The sequence below is a fragment of the Pteronotus mesoamericanus genome, unplaced genomic scaffold (genome assembly GCF_021234165.1).
Source record: "Pteronotus mesoamericanus isolate MK-2021 breed Mesoamerican mustached bat unplaced genomic scaffold, CSHL_Meso_final contig_163, whole genome shotgun sequence".
NCBI lineage: Eukaryota > Metazoa > Chordata > Mammalia > Chiroptera > Mormoopidae > Pteronotus > Pteronotus mesoamericanus.
Window position 1 is genome coordinate 1,079,646 of NW_026555064.1, and position 18,848 is coordinate 1,098,493.

Sequence of the window (18,848 nt, forward strand, 5' to 3'; positions counted from 1 at the left end):
GTAGTTCTGAAACCCCAAAATACTCATTTTGGAAAGTTTTAAAAACTCACTTGATGAGAAATCTGACTTGAACTGACATGAGGCTATTCATGGTTTTTATTTTATTTTATTTATTTTTTTCTTTCTTTTTGTTGTTAACAATATTACAGATGCCCCCGTTTGACTCTTCCTTTGCCCACCTCCACCCAGTCCCCACCCCCGGGGCCTATGGCCATCGCCACACTGTTGTCCTTTTCTTATTTAATTGCTGCAGAATAGTAAGTGCTTGATTATGGATGCTCCTTTAGGCCTTCCTAGGCATATGCATGATATTGCCTTTATAAAACCTGAATAATTCATAATTCTAAGACAGATCTATATGACCCCAAGTATTTAGGATAAAGAGCCTATAAAATCTTATAACTGATGGTGATTAACTGTTATAAATGCTTTCATACGCATCACGGTACTTCTTCCAGCGACAGGCCTGCAAGGTGAGCAGATGGCCCGACTTTGCAGAGGCGGTAGCTTGGACCCGGGGACTCTCTGACCTCCCTGAGGCTGTGGTCCCAGGTGCGGGCGGGGCCAGGTATCAGACCCAGATCATTTGGCTTCAGACTGTTTCACCGTGCCACAAACCCAGCTGTATAGTCAGTCTCCTCCATTTTAAGTCCCTTGTAAACAGGGACTCTGTCTTCCTTTACCCCTAAGGCTGAGTCCAAGGTGGACATTGCGCCTAGCATAGTCTTTTAAACAAGCCTTTCATGAAGGGTAGAATTGGTACCATAGCAATACTTAAAGAAATCTAATCTAAAAGAAGTCACGAGGGGCTTTGGGGACATGCCTGCAAATCTGCTATTTACAGTCTTGTTTATTTTGGATGAATCATTTAACTTCTCTCTGCTTTGGTTTTCTTACCTGTCAAAATGGGGGAAACCATAAAAGTCTGAAAAAGGGAGATTCTAACAATCAAAGGAGAAAATATATGTAAAGTACACTTAAAACATTCACAAATGGTTACTATGAGACAAAGTTTATCCCATTTGATAAATTCAGCAGCTAAAAATTGCAGTCATAAATAAAAAAGACTGAGATCTATAATACTGCAAAAAAGATTCATTGTTTTATGACAATACACTTCTCACTTTGTCCATCTAACATGTTGCCTGTTTTTGGTAGTGTTGCCCAGTTTGGGATCTTCATGGAGAGCCTAGGAATTAACATCTTTGTTCTCAAAGATCGTAAGGTGGAGATTTCTTCATCTCTTCACATCTTCCTCACTTTTTCATTACTTCTGTTACCTGCTGTCTTAGCCCCCCTTCAGACCGAAGTGATGTCTTGAACCTGAGTAGAAATAGAAAAAGGAGGAGAAAGGAAAGGGAACAGGGAGGCACAAGTGGGCAGGGAGGCAGCTCAGAGAAACAGCAGGTCTCTGTGGGATGGTATGCAGTATTTTCTACCTACACACGATCAGTCTGCAGGCCCCTGCTATTCCGCTCCACCCGGGGACCTCCTGGTCGTTTAGATTTGCTGAAGATAGAGAGCCAGTCTGCATTTCATGCATACAGGCTAGCTGGAATGTTCATTGTTTTTATTTCTCCTGTTTTAATTCATCACTGGCTTGGCCCTGGCACTGTATTTAACTGAGAACAAGGAAAATCACACTTTCTAAACATGCATTTGTTAATTTAGTTTTGGTCCCCATAGTGTGAGCTCTATGGGACCTCAGAGCATGAGAGCCACTTCCAGATTCATCCTTAACGTCATCCCGAACAATACCCTTTCTTGCCCTCCCTCGCCCTCTTGTGAGCAGCGTCTTCCAGACCTGCCAGCAGCGGGCCTGCCTTCCTCTCCACCGGAACTTCTTCCCCACTGTCTTTCATTTTCCTCCTCAGTGCTTCCCTGCCAGAGCAGAAAAAAGAAAAAAATTAAGGGAGAGAGAACAAGGGAAGGGGGAGGATAAGTGAGTGAGAAAACCCAGGCTGTGCAACTTACCAAGGATTTTTGTCAAAGATGAAAGTATCACGATGTACCAGATACAAATGGAAAATGGTGCTTTAAAGTAGGAACATATGTTTTTACTCTGGAAAAGTAAAAATTACAGAGGAGTATTTTCTTGTTGTATTCTCTCCGCTCCTCCTTGTTCTGAGATGGATGCAACAGAAAGTAAACAGTATCAGATCCACTTCTCACTATTTTATGCAGTGTATTGCTTTTCTAAAACTTGAAAAATTCCGAATTCCAAACCAAGCCTGGCCCCAGGTATTTAGAATGACTACCTTCACCGCTGCCACTGATGGTTCTGAACAGCCCCCCAACTGGCTTCCCTCCCTCCACCGTTGCTGGCCTTCAGCCTGGTGTGAATGCTGCAGCCAGAGAATCAGTGCAAATCGAAGTCAAGTCAAGCAAGGTCTCTGTTAAAAACCCTCCGGTGGGTCAGAGACTTGGTCTTTTCAGAGGCTCACAGAGTCCTTCCTGATCTGTCCCTGCCTTTCTCTTCCCTGAACAGGCGGAGGAGGGACATAGTGGCATTCCTGCCTCAGGGCCTTTGCGCTTGCTCTTTTCTTCCGTTGTGCTTTTCCAATCCAGATAACTGCAGCCTAGCTCCCCATGCAGGTCAGCCTTTAATTCAACTGGCACCTTCCTAGTGAGGCTTTCCCTGATGACCATTTCTAAAATTGTATCCTCCACCAATACTTTCTTCCCCTTTCTCCTTAGCAGTTAAAAATTACTCTGGAGATAAAGCTGAATATTTTTTTTCCCTCTTTGGGCCTCAAGAAAACTTTCTTTGAGTACCTTTGGCCTCCAGTCTGAAACTATTGCCTCATAGATGCTGAAGAGTACATAGCCTTTATATTTAAGAATAAGTGCTGAAGTATAGATACCATGCTGTTACACATAAGCTCATCTTCAAGGAGCTCATCTTTAAGTTTTACATGTTTCACAAGTCTGTTCTAGGATCTTTGTCAGTTATTCCATATCCCAGTGTTCAGGAGAGACGCATTTGTAATCAATCACTTCTCATTCATCAACAGGGTGGGCTAAGTGCCCAAGCCTTTGTTCGTGTGGAACTGGAGGACATGAATGATAATGAACCTGTGTTTAACCCGTCCACCTATGTGACGAGCATTAGCGGCCAGACCCAGCCCGGAACTGAGATCGTCAACGTTCTCGCCACCGACAGAGATTCTGGGATATATGGAACAGTGGCTTACGAGCTCATCCCCAGCGACCTGTCATCCCTTTTTACAATCGACTCTACCACAGGTACGTGATCTTGGAACAGTTCTCTGAAATCAGCTTCTGTGAAACAGCCAGAAAATTACCAAGTAATTTTTTTTTATTTGCAGTGTATTGCAAGACTCGTGGTGCCTCCCAGAAGGCCATGAGGTGCACTGAAAGGAGCCAAGGCTCCGCAGTTAGATTAGACCTGGATCTGAGTCCCAGCTTGCTTCCTCCTGGTCTTCCGGTTTTCATTGGCCTCAGTTTCTTTACCTGGGGGTGGGGGGTTGCGGGGGAAAGGAGTGTGAATAACCCCTATGTTGCAAAATTTTCCTGAGGATTGAAGGCAATAAATTATGAGAAACAACTGGTCAATAGTATTTTATTTTCTTTATGCCATCCAAGGATAATTTGCATCATTTCAGTGTTCAAATCATATTAAGGCAAAGAGTGTTGTACAGATGTCCCTTTCTAATACTAGGTCTGGCATTCTCTTAACCTTTTTGGGTCTTAAGTTTCCTTTTTTAAAAAAAGTAATACCTAAAGCTCCTTGTAGTTTTCTGATATGATAACTGTGTTCCTGTCAAAAAAGACCAGTGAGCAAATGGAGTCTTTATTTTAAAGAAATGATCAGTATTTAAGTTGTTATTCTCCTCTTTCTACTGAATTCTTATGAACAAAATAATGTTTGAAATAATTATTACTAGAAAACATAAAATTTCAAGTATATTATATTATAATACTTTTGAGATATTAGAGCTATTCTGGTCCAAAGATGAGGCTGCATACAAAAAAAATTTTTTTCTCTTTTACATTTCTTCTTCAAAAAATTTCTTTTTATTTTATAGTAAGAACATGTAACACGAGATCGGCCCTCTTCACAAGTGTTCCGTGTACAGGCCTTTATTGTGAGCTGCAGGTGCAGCGTTGGGCAGCAGGTCTCTAGAACTCATTCATGTTGCTGTATTGAAACTCTATTCCCACTGTTTAGCAACTTCCCTTTTCTCCCTCCCCTTCTCCTCCAGGCAACTTCTTTTCTACTATTTGATTCAATGAGTGTGACTATTTTAGATCCCTATATAAGTGGGATAATATACGATTTGCCTTTCTGTTACTGGCTTATTTCACTTCATGTAATGTCCTCCGGGTTCATCCATGTTGTTACATATGACAGTATTTCCTTCTTTTTGAAGGCTAACTAAGATTCCATTATGTATATATACCATGTTTTCTTTATTCATCCATTGAAAGACATTTAGGTTGTTCCCACAACGTGGCTATTGTGAATAGTGCTGCTGCAGTGAACACGGGAGTGAGGATAACTCTTTGAGGCTGCGCTTCTTTGTAAAGAACCTGATCGGAGCATGGGCAGACTGTGTTTCTCTTGTGATGAGGATGAAAATGTCAGGTGCCATGGTAGGCATGCTCTGTGCATTGTTCTGCTGGATCGTTAAAATGCCCTTGGCAACCACTATATTCATTAGCAACAAATAGGAATTTACATGGGGCATCTAATACCAAGTTATCTTGCTTTCTCTCCCAGCTCCAGGGGGTGGAGAGTCATTGCTTCTTGCCTGGAAAGTGTACTTCATCTGGACTATGCGACCGTGGGGGGATCAGTCATTTGCAATGGCAGTCTTTATAAGGCAGAACTTCCCTTGCTCAAAATAATCCTCTGATGTGGCCCCTTTAATATTTAAAGCATCAGAAGAACATACTTTTTTAGGAAATTGGTCTGCTTATCTTGGCTTTTTCAACATTCCTCTAAGCTACAGACCTTAACTTCTTGTCAAAGTGCCAGGCCCTCTAGGGCAACAGCATTGCCAAAATTATATAGGTCGGCCAGCAATCAGGGCACAGAATCAAAAAGCACTTAGCAGATTGTTTTTTGAAGACATCAACACACTCATCACCTAGTTTCTCCTGGAAGATCTTGAAGAGTGAACCTCATGGTGTCCTGTTTTTAGAAGACATCTCTGTTGTCATGCTGGCTTCAGCCAGCCACAGGTTCCCACTCCTGGCACTGGGGATAAGACAAATGCCATTGTTAATCAAGGAGAACACGTTACCTGAGTCATTGTCTAGGGAAGTATCATGCTATTTTTTTTTAAAGCAAAGATCAATTTCGTAATGGAAGTAGCTTCGGGTTATTTTTGTATTATTTCATATCAGTGCACTTAGGTTGTAGACATTTCTCAGTCTAACTGCTTAGAATTTAGTTGCACTTAATCACAACTCATGAGAAATTCATAAGGCTGGTAATGCTTTGCTTTGACCTTTAAAGGAGAGAATTGAACGGCATTATGACCGGCTATTAGAAAAGGGTTGCCTGTGAACAGGAAGTCTCTCATTTGAACAGTTGTGTTCAGGTTCATCTGTTGATTGACGGCCACTCCACATACATTTTCTATATTGCACAAATAGGCTTCAAGGGCATGCCATAAAAGGTAAGCAAACTGTTGGTGCTCTCAAAGAATAAGACAAGGTGCAGTCTGGAACATGGTTTTCCTCTTCTGGATCTGTGCTTTTGTTGTAGCCTATAGAAAGCTGGGCTTTCTTGCTTTGCCTATACAGCCGGTCTCTACAGAAGCTGCCAATGTGAATATAGCCTCAAGGAATTGCATATATATAGAGAGATATGTACATGTACATGTATACTATATGTATATCTATACCAATATATATTTGTGGAATAAAAGAACAACTCACATGTAGAAATAATTGAAAAATGATTTAAATTCTTATTACATTCTTGTAAGAAATTGCAAGAGAGTGTCATTGATAATACGCTTAAAATCCTCTTTCTCTATCATACCATGATAGGTGGTTCTGTGGCCTACCCTATTTTTCCTCAAAACTGTCCCAAGCTCTCTCATTTTCTTTCCACCTTGTCTGTGCTGGATGCCACTTTTCTCGATTTGTATACTTAATAAATACTCTTATATATATTATGTATATAGTTATATATAGCTACATATGTACATTATAGTTTATTGATTATATAGTTGAATAGTTTTATAGTTATATACAATTATGTCATATGAGAAGAATATTGATAATTGATGAGCAAATTTCTACATTGTCACTTCTTCCCAAGTTATTCTAAAATTCTCCCTTCGAGACATTCATTCATTTGCTCACTGGTCCCTTTGCGCTTTCATTGTGATGCTTCCTATACAAGACGTGCTGCTCTGTATCTGTAAGCTTACATAGAATATGTGTTATAGGCTCATGTTTTTCTGAAGACAAGAGATTTTTCCATTGACCTATTTGTGCCACAACCAAGACTCATGCATTAAAAATAGAGCTCTTTGACTTACTGTGTTCATCTGGTAAGAACAGTGTTTTGGAGAAAACTGGAAGGGGTGTGGCAATGTCATGGTTGTTTTCTCTTGTGGGTTGATCTCCCTGGTCTGTTTTTGGTTTTCTAAGTGTGTTGTTAGTTCAAAGAACATTTTTGTAAAATGTGTTTAGGCACCAGGAGAGAGATATTGAACTGAGTTTTCATTTCTCTTACTCTCAGTTACTTGGGTTCCTTTGATGTGGGCACGAGGCAGCCCACAGTATTTTGAGTTTTAAAAGGAGGAAGCACAGAGGCATATTTATTAATAGCTCTTTTTTCATGTATTTTTAATCCCATTTAATGAACAATATGTAGATTTTTTCTACATTGTTTGAAGTATCCCTTTAGTAGCAGGAAAAGAGCAGTTCTTTAGCTTTTGTGTTTGTGCTATTTATTTTGTAATTTTACACTGAAACAAATATAACTTCTAATTCAATTTATTTTAAGGTGACAGAGATTGCCAGCATTTTTGTTGGTTACTTATTGTTGCTTAACTATTTTTTTTCTACAAAATTAACTTCCACTTAAATTCTTGTGGTTTATCTCTTTTTATAGAAACAAGTTGATATAAAGAAAAGTCAATAGAAGTTCTAAAAAAAAGTAGGTTGTCTATTCAAGTCAGGAAATGGAAGCAAGTTCATCCTTTTGATACATATTTATTCAATGATTATTTATCTATGCACCATGTACTGTTATAGATGTTGGGAATGCATCCATGAATAAAACACAAATTCCTGCTCTCATATATCATACAATAAAAGCTTACACTGCCTCTCCTATTGTCTGATCTATGTTAAGTTGTGACGTACACAAAATCCAAGTTTAGCACTACAGAAGAACAAATAATTAAAAGGGTAACTGAGTGAATTAAACTGCCAGACAAGGGCCACTTTGTCTCCATGTTTAGTTGTAATCTATATTTGTATGGGTGTATGGATTTTAATATGGATTCTAAGTAATGTAGCACAGACTCTGTTTTTCTTTATTTCAAGGGCAGATTCTTTTCTAATGTTAGTTTCATGCTCAGATTTCATACCACATAATGATTCTCATAATTTTTCATGATTGTCACTTTTCTACATATAGAACATTCTGATATGTAGTTAATAAATTAATACCACATCTTATTTGGTAAGGGATGTGAGCCTGCTCACGCCAAAAAAATTCTTTCTTTTATTTGCTAGACAGAGACTAAAATTAATCACAAGCACCTAATCAGTGTATGTCACTTTTATAGGAAACAAAAGCACGTTAGAGATTTTTCTCATGCGTTTTTCCAATATAAGATCACAGACTCTTGGAGATGAAAGGGACCTTACAATTCAGCTCCCTCATTTAGTGGAGGAAGAAAGTGAGGCAGAAAGGGATTTGGTGTCTTGCCTAAAGGTGCACGGCTGGCATACAGCAGACCTGAACTTGAACCTTGTCCTAGACCTGTGATCTGTCCCTATATTGCTCTGTCTCAGATAATAATACTTTTAAATATCTTTTCCATTTATTGCCTATTTGAGTCTTATACCAACTTATGGGATAATAAGCAAGGTGGATATTTTTATGACCATCTGCAAATTAAGAGAATGAAGATCCTTTGGGTCTTAGTGACTTGTTCAAGGACATAGTTGGAAACCCGACCCTTGAATTTACTTCTTGAACTTCCATTTCAAGGATCTTTCTATTATTATGACATTAAAAAAAAACTAACTAAAGACAAAGCTAAGATAACTATAGGCTCCACTAGTTTCAAATAAATAACATAAAAAATGATCTCTCATTGTGACTTCCTATATAAGCCTATTACAATACCAAATTACCTGTTGATTTATTTATTCTTTGCCATTAAATAAATACAACTGAGTGAAAACTTCAAAAACAAGTAAATTGTTCTTTTTTTACATTTTATTTTTATTGAATTCCCTGGGGTTACATTGGTTAATGAAATTATATAGGCTTCCGGTCTATAATACATCATCTGTATATTGTATCGTGTGTTGTTTGCCACCTCAAGTCAAGCTCCTTTCTATCACCATTTATCTCTTACCATCTTCTACCCTCTTCCACCCCCCCTTTCCCTTTGGTAATCACTATACACTTATCTGTGTCTGTGAGGTTTGTTTGTTTATTTATTTGTTTTTGCTTAATCCCTTCACGTTCCTCACCTAACTCCTCCACACCTCTGAGAGCGGTCAGTCTGTTCTCTATGAGTCTGTTTTTATTTTGTTAGTTAGTTTTGTTCATTAGATTCCACATGTAAATGAAATTAAATTGTATTTGTCTTTCTCTGACTGGCTTATTTCACTTAGGATAATACCCTTTCTCCACATCCTTGCCAGCACTTGTTGTTTGTTGCTTTATTGATGATGGCCATTCTGACCAGTATGAGGTAATATCTCATTGTGCTTTCAATTTGCATTTCTCTGATGATTAGCGATGTTGAGCATCTTTTCATGTGTCCATTAGTTATCTATATGTCCTCTTTGGAGAAATGTCTATTCAGGTCTTTTGCCCATTTCTTAATTGGATTGTTTGGTTTTTTGGTGTTGACTTCTGTAAGTCCTTTATAGATTTTGTATAATTGTTTTAGTTGTCAATATCAGATAGAATTTTGAATCCATTCTATTGTTGTCAGCCTCTACAGTTTAGTTACCCAAGTTTGTGTGCAAAATAAAGAGTAATAAGGAGTATAATGTCATCTACTTGGTAAATAAGTTTCTGTATTCTCACAAACTGACTGTAGGAGAGATATCATAAATGTCAATAACCAATAAGAAAGTAGTATTGATATCCCATAGTTTTTGGCCTTTCTCTGTTTTTGAGGAAACCAGATTTACAGACTACATGTTTGGCAAAGGTCATGATTTTGTGCTTGTTTTTGTTCTTAGCTATCCTACAGCTTAGTTTTAGTAATGACCTACAGATTTTTTCCTAACTAGGAATTACCACCTTGGTTAAGAATATCCCATCTTTTGCAGGAGTTTTGATTATGAAAGTAGGTATTGCTTAATTAGTAGAACATGATTTTACATATATATTCAATTTAATTAAGAGAAGACCTTTTTCTTTAAGGTGTTTTATTGATCTATCAATTCAAATAAATTTTATTCCAGCAGTGTCCTCTTTTAAGTAAAAAGTGACAAGATAACAGACAAATACTTTTGCACCTTGTAATTGGAATATATAAATCTAAGCACCCAGTAATTAAACCTAAATAATCAGTGCTGTGTAAAAGAATCTGTGCTATTTTAAAGTTACCCCTGAATGGATCGTTAATGATAATTTTCAGGAGTTATGAAAAAATGAGAGACCATTAATCATTGTACTTAACAATATTAAAATATGGTATCATAAATTTTAAGCTGACAAAATATATAGACAGAGAGCTATTTATTTTATTTACTATTTCATTATTTACTACATATTATGCATATTTATATGCAATGTTATATATTATAGAGCTATATTTTCTGGCTCCTCAACTTTAATAGGCAGCTCAGTTTATTTAAGAATGTTGGATTCAAGTAAATAAGTTTTCTAGTTACTCTTTATATTCAAATATCAAAAAAAGTGAATGTTTTGAAACATTCACCATATAGAAGGACAAACTTAATTTTAATACTTTCTTTATCTAAGTGGTGAGTGTTCAAAGAAATTCACACGTTTCTCCCTGGTCTCTAGTAGAAATTGTTTTGCTATACAAAGTTGACTTTGAAGGCCAACTAAAGTAGTCATTGGCTTAAAGGAAGACTAGTAAAATTTATACATGTAAGCATTAAATGGACCTTGTTCAAATATATAGAAGCCAGATTTGGCCATTTTGCTCCCCTGCCTAAAATCTTTAATGACTTCCTGTGGCTCTTTGGCTGAAGACCAAATCCTTGTTATGGTCAACCAGGCCCATCATGACTGGCCTGCTTTCCTGTGAGGCCTCAGGAAAGAATTCTTCTCTTCAATTTCTATACTCCTTCCTTACACCAACTACTTCTTCTTTTTCTCCTCCTCTTTCTCCTCCTTCTACTTCCTTCTTCCCCCTCCTCCTCCTTCTTCTCTATGCCATTGCTTCCTTCTGCAAGCACATTGCATATTTTTTTTCTTCAGCCAAGATCATTTGACTGTCCCCTCTCCTCTCTTCTTCTCATACTCACATCTTCATTTAGTTAATGACCTAAGTCATCCTTCATGTCTTGCTTTATGAGGGATTGCCCAAGGAGGTACTAGAAAACCGCTTTTTTATTCTTCTGAACTTTAACCCTCCTTGTCAAAGATATAAAAGGTTGATAAATTAGACATAAAAGGGTTGATAATTTGTAGAGGCCTGCTGTAGGTCTATGGGTTTCCCCCAGGGTGGGGTACCTATACCTAACCAATTAGTACTTTGAGAACTTAGTATGTGTTCTCTGCAGTTTGGAGCTTGCAGACTCAGGTCTGTCTCTCACTTGAGAAATCTAAAGGGGGAATGACTGACTGGAACAAATGAGAATTTTTGGGGGTGGAGATACCTTGCACTCCAGGAGTTTATAAAGGTAAAGGGTACTTAATGGCTTCTCCGGGATGTGGGTCATTTGTGACTTAGATGGCTGGTGCGGAGTTGTTTCAGGTCCTGCCCAGGAAGGGCCAAAGAGAGAAGCTCTAAGCACAGCCAGCTTTTCAGGAGACAAGGTACGAGTGAATGAGTAGTCTGAACACAGATGTATTCACCTCTGTTAAGGCAGCTTCAGATTAGAGGTTTGCAGCAAGCTAGAGGAGGAAGAGAGAAGCCAACTATTTCTGACCCACTTGAACTTTACGTTTAGCATCCTGATCATCACATAGACCTTTATAGTCAAATTATTAAATCGAGACTGTTTTGTGAGTTAAAGTAGCAGGATTTTAATTGGTTGATAATGATTATAGAAGGTGTAAGAGCTTCCTGAATTTTGACTTAGGGGCAGGGAGATTAGCCATAGAAGATAAATTTAATTAGGGGAAAAAAACCCAAAGTCCCTCTATGATTGCATCCCCTGAGCTGAGCTTTGTTATCATACTTGTCATATTTATGACAGCTGGATATTATCATGTCTGAAGGGGAGAGATAGGGTACAGAATGCTGAGAAGCTACAGCAAGTGGGGTGGCTTGTAAAGGAATTTAAAAACATGACAGAGAAGTTTAACTTTGATTATTACAGGAAGTAAGAATGACATAAGGGTTTTGAGCAGCTAGCACATTGTGGGGAAAGTGACATTGAAGGAAAATTACCCCAGCAGCATTGTGCTAGGTGGGTTTTAGGACTAGAAAATCTGAACAGGAAATCATATTGATTAACAGGAAATGCATATTGATTACATAAATATGTAATATGTTATACATATTTATGACAGCCAGATGTTATTATTACTATCTAAGGGTCAAGTTATGAGGTTTGTACTAAGGAGATAGTAATAAAAACAGAGAGGAAGGAACTAATTGAAGGTATTTTAAGAGGAAAATATAAGAAGGTGACTGATTTATTAATGAAAGACGATGAGTCACATGTAATTTTTAAATCTTAACTATGATTGATGGTCCAACTGAAGTCAAAGTGATAAATGCCATTTAGAAGGAGGCATAGGACTATAATTCAGGTGGAAAGACATGGGGAGATACTAGGATAAAGGACTTATCATAGAGCATATGAATATTTTGAAGGAGAGTATATAGCGGTGGTTTTTAAATTTTAGAGTAAATAAAAAGTACTGGCAGAGCCTATGAAAAATGCAACCCTTGGATCCTTCCCCACATCTACAAATCAGAATGTCTGTGTAAGAGCCTAGAAATTTTGATTTTGCAAGTATCCCTGATGATTGAATGCAGGTGGTCAGGAAACACCCTTTGAGACCTTCCAGCAAATAGAACAAAGAGAAACGCCTCCAATAGAGAAATGCTTAGAAGTTTGAAGAGGAGGAAGGACCATTGTAGAAATTCCAGGAATTTTTAGGAAAGGCAAAAGAAAACTATCATATAACCAAAGGAAAGAGTCCAAAATCAAGAGAACATCATGGCCGCAGGAGTCGAAGAGCACGAGGTTGGAGATGGCACCTCGTTGCCTGTCTTTCACTGACGTCTGCCCACAATCCTTTTTTTTTCAGGTGTGTTTCTCATAAACATATGTTTGGATTTATCTTGAAATGCATTCTGATAACTTTTGTCTTTTAACTAGAGCATTTTGTCCATTTATATTTTTTGAAGTGTTTCCCAGTTGAAATCTGCTGTTGGTATTCAGTCTCATTCATGTTAACGTATTTCCTCAGATGTTTTGTGTGTGTGTGTGTGTGGTTTTTTTTTTTCAGTGTGGGCTTTGATCTTTATCTGAGAGAGTTCTTTGAACCCTGGGGTGAAGGTAGATTCCTCTGGAAAGTGTTTGTGCTTCTCTTGCCCAAGTATCTTGCCAGTCAATAGCATGTTAAATTAAATTCTTGGCTTAGCAATTGATGAATGGGTCTCTTGTTCATACAATATTGACTATCACATCATTAGAAAAGAATTTGGGGGTAGATCAGTAGTTGTATATATATTTCCATATACATATATATATATATAGCACACATATGTGTAAATATATATGCATGTATCTGTATATACAAATGTATATGTGTGTATGTATAAAATATATTAATGCAGACACCCTAGTGTGAAGACTTTAATTTTAAGACTGCTTTGAAATGAGACATGGAGGAATAAGATAATGAGCCTTTTCTTTCCAAAACCTAGTGAAAAACTGAGATTGGAAGAACTTACCTTTTATGGCCAGTCATTATTTTAAAAAGCTTGGAAAACTTTTTTTTTTTTTAACAAGGCACTTCCCTTGGGGAAGTAGGACTCCTGACCCAATAAATTTATTCTCTGAATGACTACTATAAATGTGAAGTTCTAAGCTAAGCATTCTTGATAATACTTAACATTGGTCTAGTGCTTCAATGTTGACATATAACGAACTTTGTTATCTCAGTCTCATCGGTGACAGCCATTTCTTACTAATTGACTTTGCTGACATTACATTCTGGGCAGGTGACACAGTAGACAGGCCTGACAAAGGCAGCACAATTTATGTTGAATTGTTTTTCTGTTGAATTGACACACTTCTGAGATGTCCAATGTTGAATCTCTAGGAAAATATTGTTTACTTGACAGGTTCTGGACCATCATTTTGCAAATACTCTGAAGTCTTTGGAAAGTTGATGTATTAGTCAGGGTTCTCCAGAAAAATGAACATAATAGGAGCTCTATATATCTATATCTATCTATATCTATATCATCTACCTAGAAACACCCTCACAGGGACACAGAGAAGAATGTTTGACCGAATATCTGGGCACTCTATGGCCCAATCAACTTGCCATAAAATGACCATCACAGTAGAATCAACACATCAGATATTCTGTTGCTCATCAATATTTATTGCATGTTATCTGTGTTTTAATTCTTTCTTTCCCTTCCCCAGGAATTATTTACTTATCCTCGACTCTCAGTCATTTGGAATCCACTACACTTCTGTTGATGGTCTGTGCTCGAGATGGCGGTGGGCTCACATCTGCCATTAATGCCGACGTCACTATACACATTCTTCAGACAACTCTGGCACCCGCTGAATTTGAAAGGCCTAAGTACACTTTCTCAGTTTATGAAGATGTGCCTGAAGACAGTCCTGTTGGAACAGTGAAAGCAAAAGAGTCTTTGAGCAAGTATCCACTCCTATACTGCATTGAAATCCGCTATTGGAACATTCCCTGTATTTTCTTAGGCTGTACAGTCTTAGGTTGACCCTCTCCCTGTGTCCAGACAAGAAGAATGAAGGGAGACCGCACAGTCTGTGGTTTGCCCTTTGTTCTTCATTATTTCTATCCTACAGTTTTTTTCTAATCACAAAATTAATAGGTACTTTTAAAAGAAAGTTTAAAACAGAAAAACCTCAGGATGTAGAAAGTATACATCTCCTACACCCCAGCCCCAAACACACACATACACACCTGTGAAATTTTTTACAAAACTATATCCTAGTATCTTTGTTGTCTTACCACTATCTTTTTTTCCACTGTATAATTTGTACTGTGTAATTTTTTCTACAGTGTAACTTGGCAGGTAAATGTACATTATTTTGTCTCATTTTAAAAAGTTTGCATTTGCATGGTATTTCAACTTCGATGTAAAACACGTTTTATTAAACATTTCTCTTTTGCAATCATTTGGCATGATTTACAGTATTTTGCTAGTTCAGATAATAAGCAACGTTATTGTGTGATTTGTAGAAGTTTCTCTGCAGGAGAAATTCCTAGAAGGGAATTAAGTATCTGCCCTGCTCCCAGTCCCTCCGTTTCCTTCCTCTGTCCCTTCCCTCGACTTCTGTGGAGGGTATCTGTCGTTCATAGGCAGATATCACAGAGAAACAGCAACATAAACTTAAACTCGGCTCCCTCAGATATATTACAAAGGCATCCAAATAATTTTCTGAATATCTTTTCCTTTTACCTAATGCAAGAGGAATGAAGAGAGATAGTGAAACCTGTGCCCTTGCTTTTTTTCCCACTGGACATTACTTTTATCCACTAAAGTATCTTACACCAGACGTTGCATAGTATTCCTTGTAGATGTAGGGGACATTATTCTGTTTTCAAATTTCAGTGTTCCTAGTAGGTACATTCTTTTGACATTCAGTGCTTGCTTATTTTTATTATTTTTTTATTTTTTCCCTTTTCTATTCAGATTCCTCAGAGCCAGTGTTTTACAGAATCTCCTCTGGCGATGCGCACGGAAAGTTCTCTGTTCACCCGTGGCTGGGCACCATTCGAACCCAGAAGCCTCTGGATCATGAAACGCAGCCCGTGTTTGTGCTCACGGTCCAGGCGCAGCTGGGCAGCCCCCCAGCCTGCAGCAGCACAGAAGTCAACATCACTGTAATCGACGTCAATGACAACCACCCAGTGTTTCCTAAAGCCTCCGATGAGGTAAAAATACCCAGGATCACGCTGCCTGGCACAGCCTTGTACCGTGCGCATGCGGAAGACAAAGACAGCGGTTGGAACGGATTCATCCGCTACTCCCTTGCCAGCCAGAACCCCAGCATCTATTCCATTGACCCCGGGCTCGGGGTGGTGTACCTCAATGGCAGTCTGGGAGGCGATGTGGCCCAGGAGCACACGCTAACTGTCATGGCCCAGGACCTTGGCGTTCCTCCCCGAGCATCCTTGTTCCTGCTGACAATCGTTATTGAAAAACAAGAATCGAGCCCATCCTTGATTTTTGGAAATTTGGTCTACCAAGCAGAAGTTAGTGAGTCTCTCTCGCTGACGACTCAAATACTGCAAGTCCGAGCCTACCCGCTCGGCCCACGGCGCGAAACCTCCCAGCCTCTGTACTCGCTGGAGCCGAGCACAGACTCTGCTGTGTTCGCCGTTCACCCTCACACAGGCTGGATTTATCTGCGGCGACAGCTCGACTATGAATCCACCCAAACATATAATTTTAGAGTGTTTGCCCGGATCCCAGAAGACAGACTGTCACAAAATGTGAGCACTTCAGTAATTGTTCACGTTCGGGATGAGAATGACAATTCCCCTACTTTTTTGCATGATGTGTTGTTTCTGAAAGTCGAGGAGAGCCCCCTTCCCCAGGGGGTAATAGGCAAAATTACAGCAATTGACAGAGACTCGGGAAAGAACGGGCAGCTGTCGTATTTCCTTTTGTCTGATGGAAAATTCTTCAAGATGAATCCTCATACAGGTAGCATTTTGTAGCTTCCACTTACTCCTTTAAAACTGGAATTGACAAAACCCAAATCTTTTAGTTGTAACATTAGTACATATAGTTAAAATTACAGTTTTTAGTACATACCATATTGATTATAGTTCTGTGATTTTAAAATGAAGTGAAATGAATAGAATTCTATCTACAATGATTCATACCTCTCTTGCCTCTCACCCACATATTGCTAATATATGGCTCTTATTCTGTATTAGAGATACAGTCAGAACTGGATTGAATAAATCCTTTTATAAAGTCTAATCTTTTTTTTACCAGTCTTTTTCATCTGTAGATTTTAAAACACCAAATAATGTTTTGGAAAATATAAATGTCACTGATATAAAAGTAGAAATCAATCCAAGATTTCAAAACCATTCTATTGCTATATTTTTCCCAACCTCATTTTGATAAGGGAACCAAAGGGCAGATATTTACAGTGAGTTCTTTCAAGTCTTAATTATGGAATTAAATATAAAAATGTTATTATAAATATTATAAAATTAAATATAAAAATGTTGTATAAATTTACAAGAACTTTATCTGATCCCTGAAATCACTTACAAATGAGATACGGGTATGCTACAACTATATAGCTGGGGAAACCGAGACCCCAATAGCTCAAGTAACATGCCCAAGGTCACGGAGCTAGAAGGAAATGAGAGGAGGTCAGTAGTTGGTGCAACTCCTGGAGGTACCATGCGCATCAGTGGCCTGTGTTAATGACGCTCCATGCCCTGTAGTGGATGGAATTTGAATTCAGCTCTGATTAACTTTACTCCAGAGACCCCTGCTGTGTGAATTAGGAAAAGGTGCCCTTTCCTCTATTCTCCAGCAGATGGCGCTTTTCCCCCAGGGCACGTGGCTCAGCAAGAAGCCGAACTGGCTTCCAGCGCCCATTTGCTCCTACTCTGGCTCCCTCCTCCTCCACAGGGCACAAACTGCACAGCAATGCAGGGTGGCCCTGCTCTCTCTTGACTTCTGGGCGCTATTTTTCCAAGTCTCCTATTTTACTTAGTAATTTATTTTTTTGAAAATATGCAAACTACATCTGGTTCCCCTATGATCATTTCTCTCCGTTAGTGCAGGGCCCAGGTGTTCCTAATTTTGTTACATGGCCTTAAGCAAGTGGCTTAGCCTCAGAGTGTGGCTTCCTGACCATGAATAGAGGAGATAATTCCTGACACGCTCAGACCAGAGAGAGCACTTGGCTTCTAATGGCTCTTGACAAGAGGTAGAGACAGTTAAAATATTATGCCTGAATCCCCAATGATGAAATGTGAGGGACACTGCCTAGAAGTGGGTTCTTAGCAAGAATATGTCAAATCAGGCTTGTAAAGCATTAAGAGTTATTTGGGAAGCCACTGTCCATCATTACACATGTATTTTGTGAGATAATGATAAGTAACTATATGTAAAAGAAAAATTGTAACCTGAGGAATATATTTGATTCCTAGGGAGATATTTACTATTGCTTTAAAGGGATGATAACAACAGCCATGGGTGTAATGACTGACAGCCTACAAAATACTTTTAGATGTATGATTGCATTTGCTGCTGATAGCCCTAAGGAAGTAGGCTCAGAGAGGCCCTTCCGCATCGGAGACGGAGAAACTGGGACCCAGACTCAGAGCCTGTGATGTGCAAGCTGAGCTGAGGTGCTCCTCTCCGTTATTCTGTATAACAGTATGAAGGGGAAGGTGCTGTGGTTTAAAATCTCCTGAGTTATTTCTGAATTCTCACAGAGCATTTTATAATCTGTTTCTATGAATTCAGTTTTTTGTTTAAATGGTTGATGGTAGATAAGTTGAAATATGAAGCACGGCAAATTTAAGGTGTAATTTTTAGGAGAAACTTTAGAAAATTCTTTCAACAGTAGAGTCACACTACTAATGTTCATGGCCTCGGAAGTTGTTCTTTTACTCAGAGATTGATGGTGTTTGATTTTTCTTTCCCACAAATTATTTTGAACGTGGTTCCCAATGCCAGAATGCTAGTACACAGTGTCAGACTCTTGTCTTCTGTGTTCCTCAGGTGAGCTGATCAGCTGGGTGGCATTGGATCACGAACTTCAGGTGCACCATCAGGTGACTGTCCTAGTGACCGACCATGGCTCCCCACCACGAAACGCCAGCATGGTGGTTTACGTCTCAGTTACTGACATCAATGATAACAGGCCATATTTCCCACAGTGTTTCCCCGGGAAGGAATTACACATCAAGGTTTGTGGGGTGCAGTAGCCTTGCAATGTACTTGTAGTGCTCTTAGTTATTTGTGTTGAGCACCATCTTGTGGTAAGAAGCAGGCATTTATCAAATTAGTCATGCTGTGGCAGTGTGTTCATTTCTAGAAGAGCTAGAAACTGTGCACGAGTATAAAAAACCCTATAAAAAAATGGTCATATGTGCTATGTGATCTAACATCAAGTTGTTTTCTGATTAATGGAGTTCTGCCCTTTGTGTACAAACATAATGGTTCCCCACTATCAGTAATGCTTAGACAAAGATTGTATTTCCAATAATGTGCATGCATCTCTTTGTGCAGAGCTCCTTATGAGCA

At 38.7% G+C, this 18,848-nt stretch overlaps 1 protein-coding gene across 1 annotated transcript in view; it reads left to right on the top strand.

Moving 5' to 3' along the window:
• DCHS2 (dachsous cadherin-related 2) overlaps positions 1 to 18,848 on the top strand; it is a 178,680-nt gene that overhangs the window by 94,942 nt on the left and 64,890 nt on the right. Inside the window, exons 3-6 of the mRNA XM_054595798.1 lie at positions 3,015 to 3,246; positions 13,996 to 14,232; positions 15,255 to 16,271; positions 18,324 to 18,511. Coding sequence (XP_054451773.1) covers positions 3,015 to 3,246; positions 13,996 to 14,232; positions 15,255 to 16,271; positions 18,324 to 18,511 — 1,674 coding nt within the window. The remainder of the gene's footprint in view (positions 1 to 3,014; positions 3,247 to 13,995; positions 14,233 to 15,254; positions 16,272 to 18,323; positions 18,512 to 18,848) is intronic.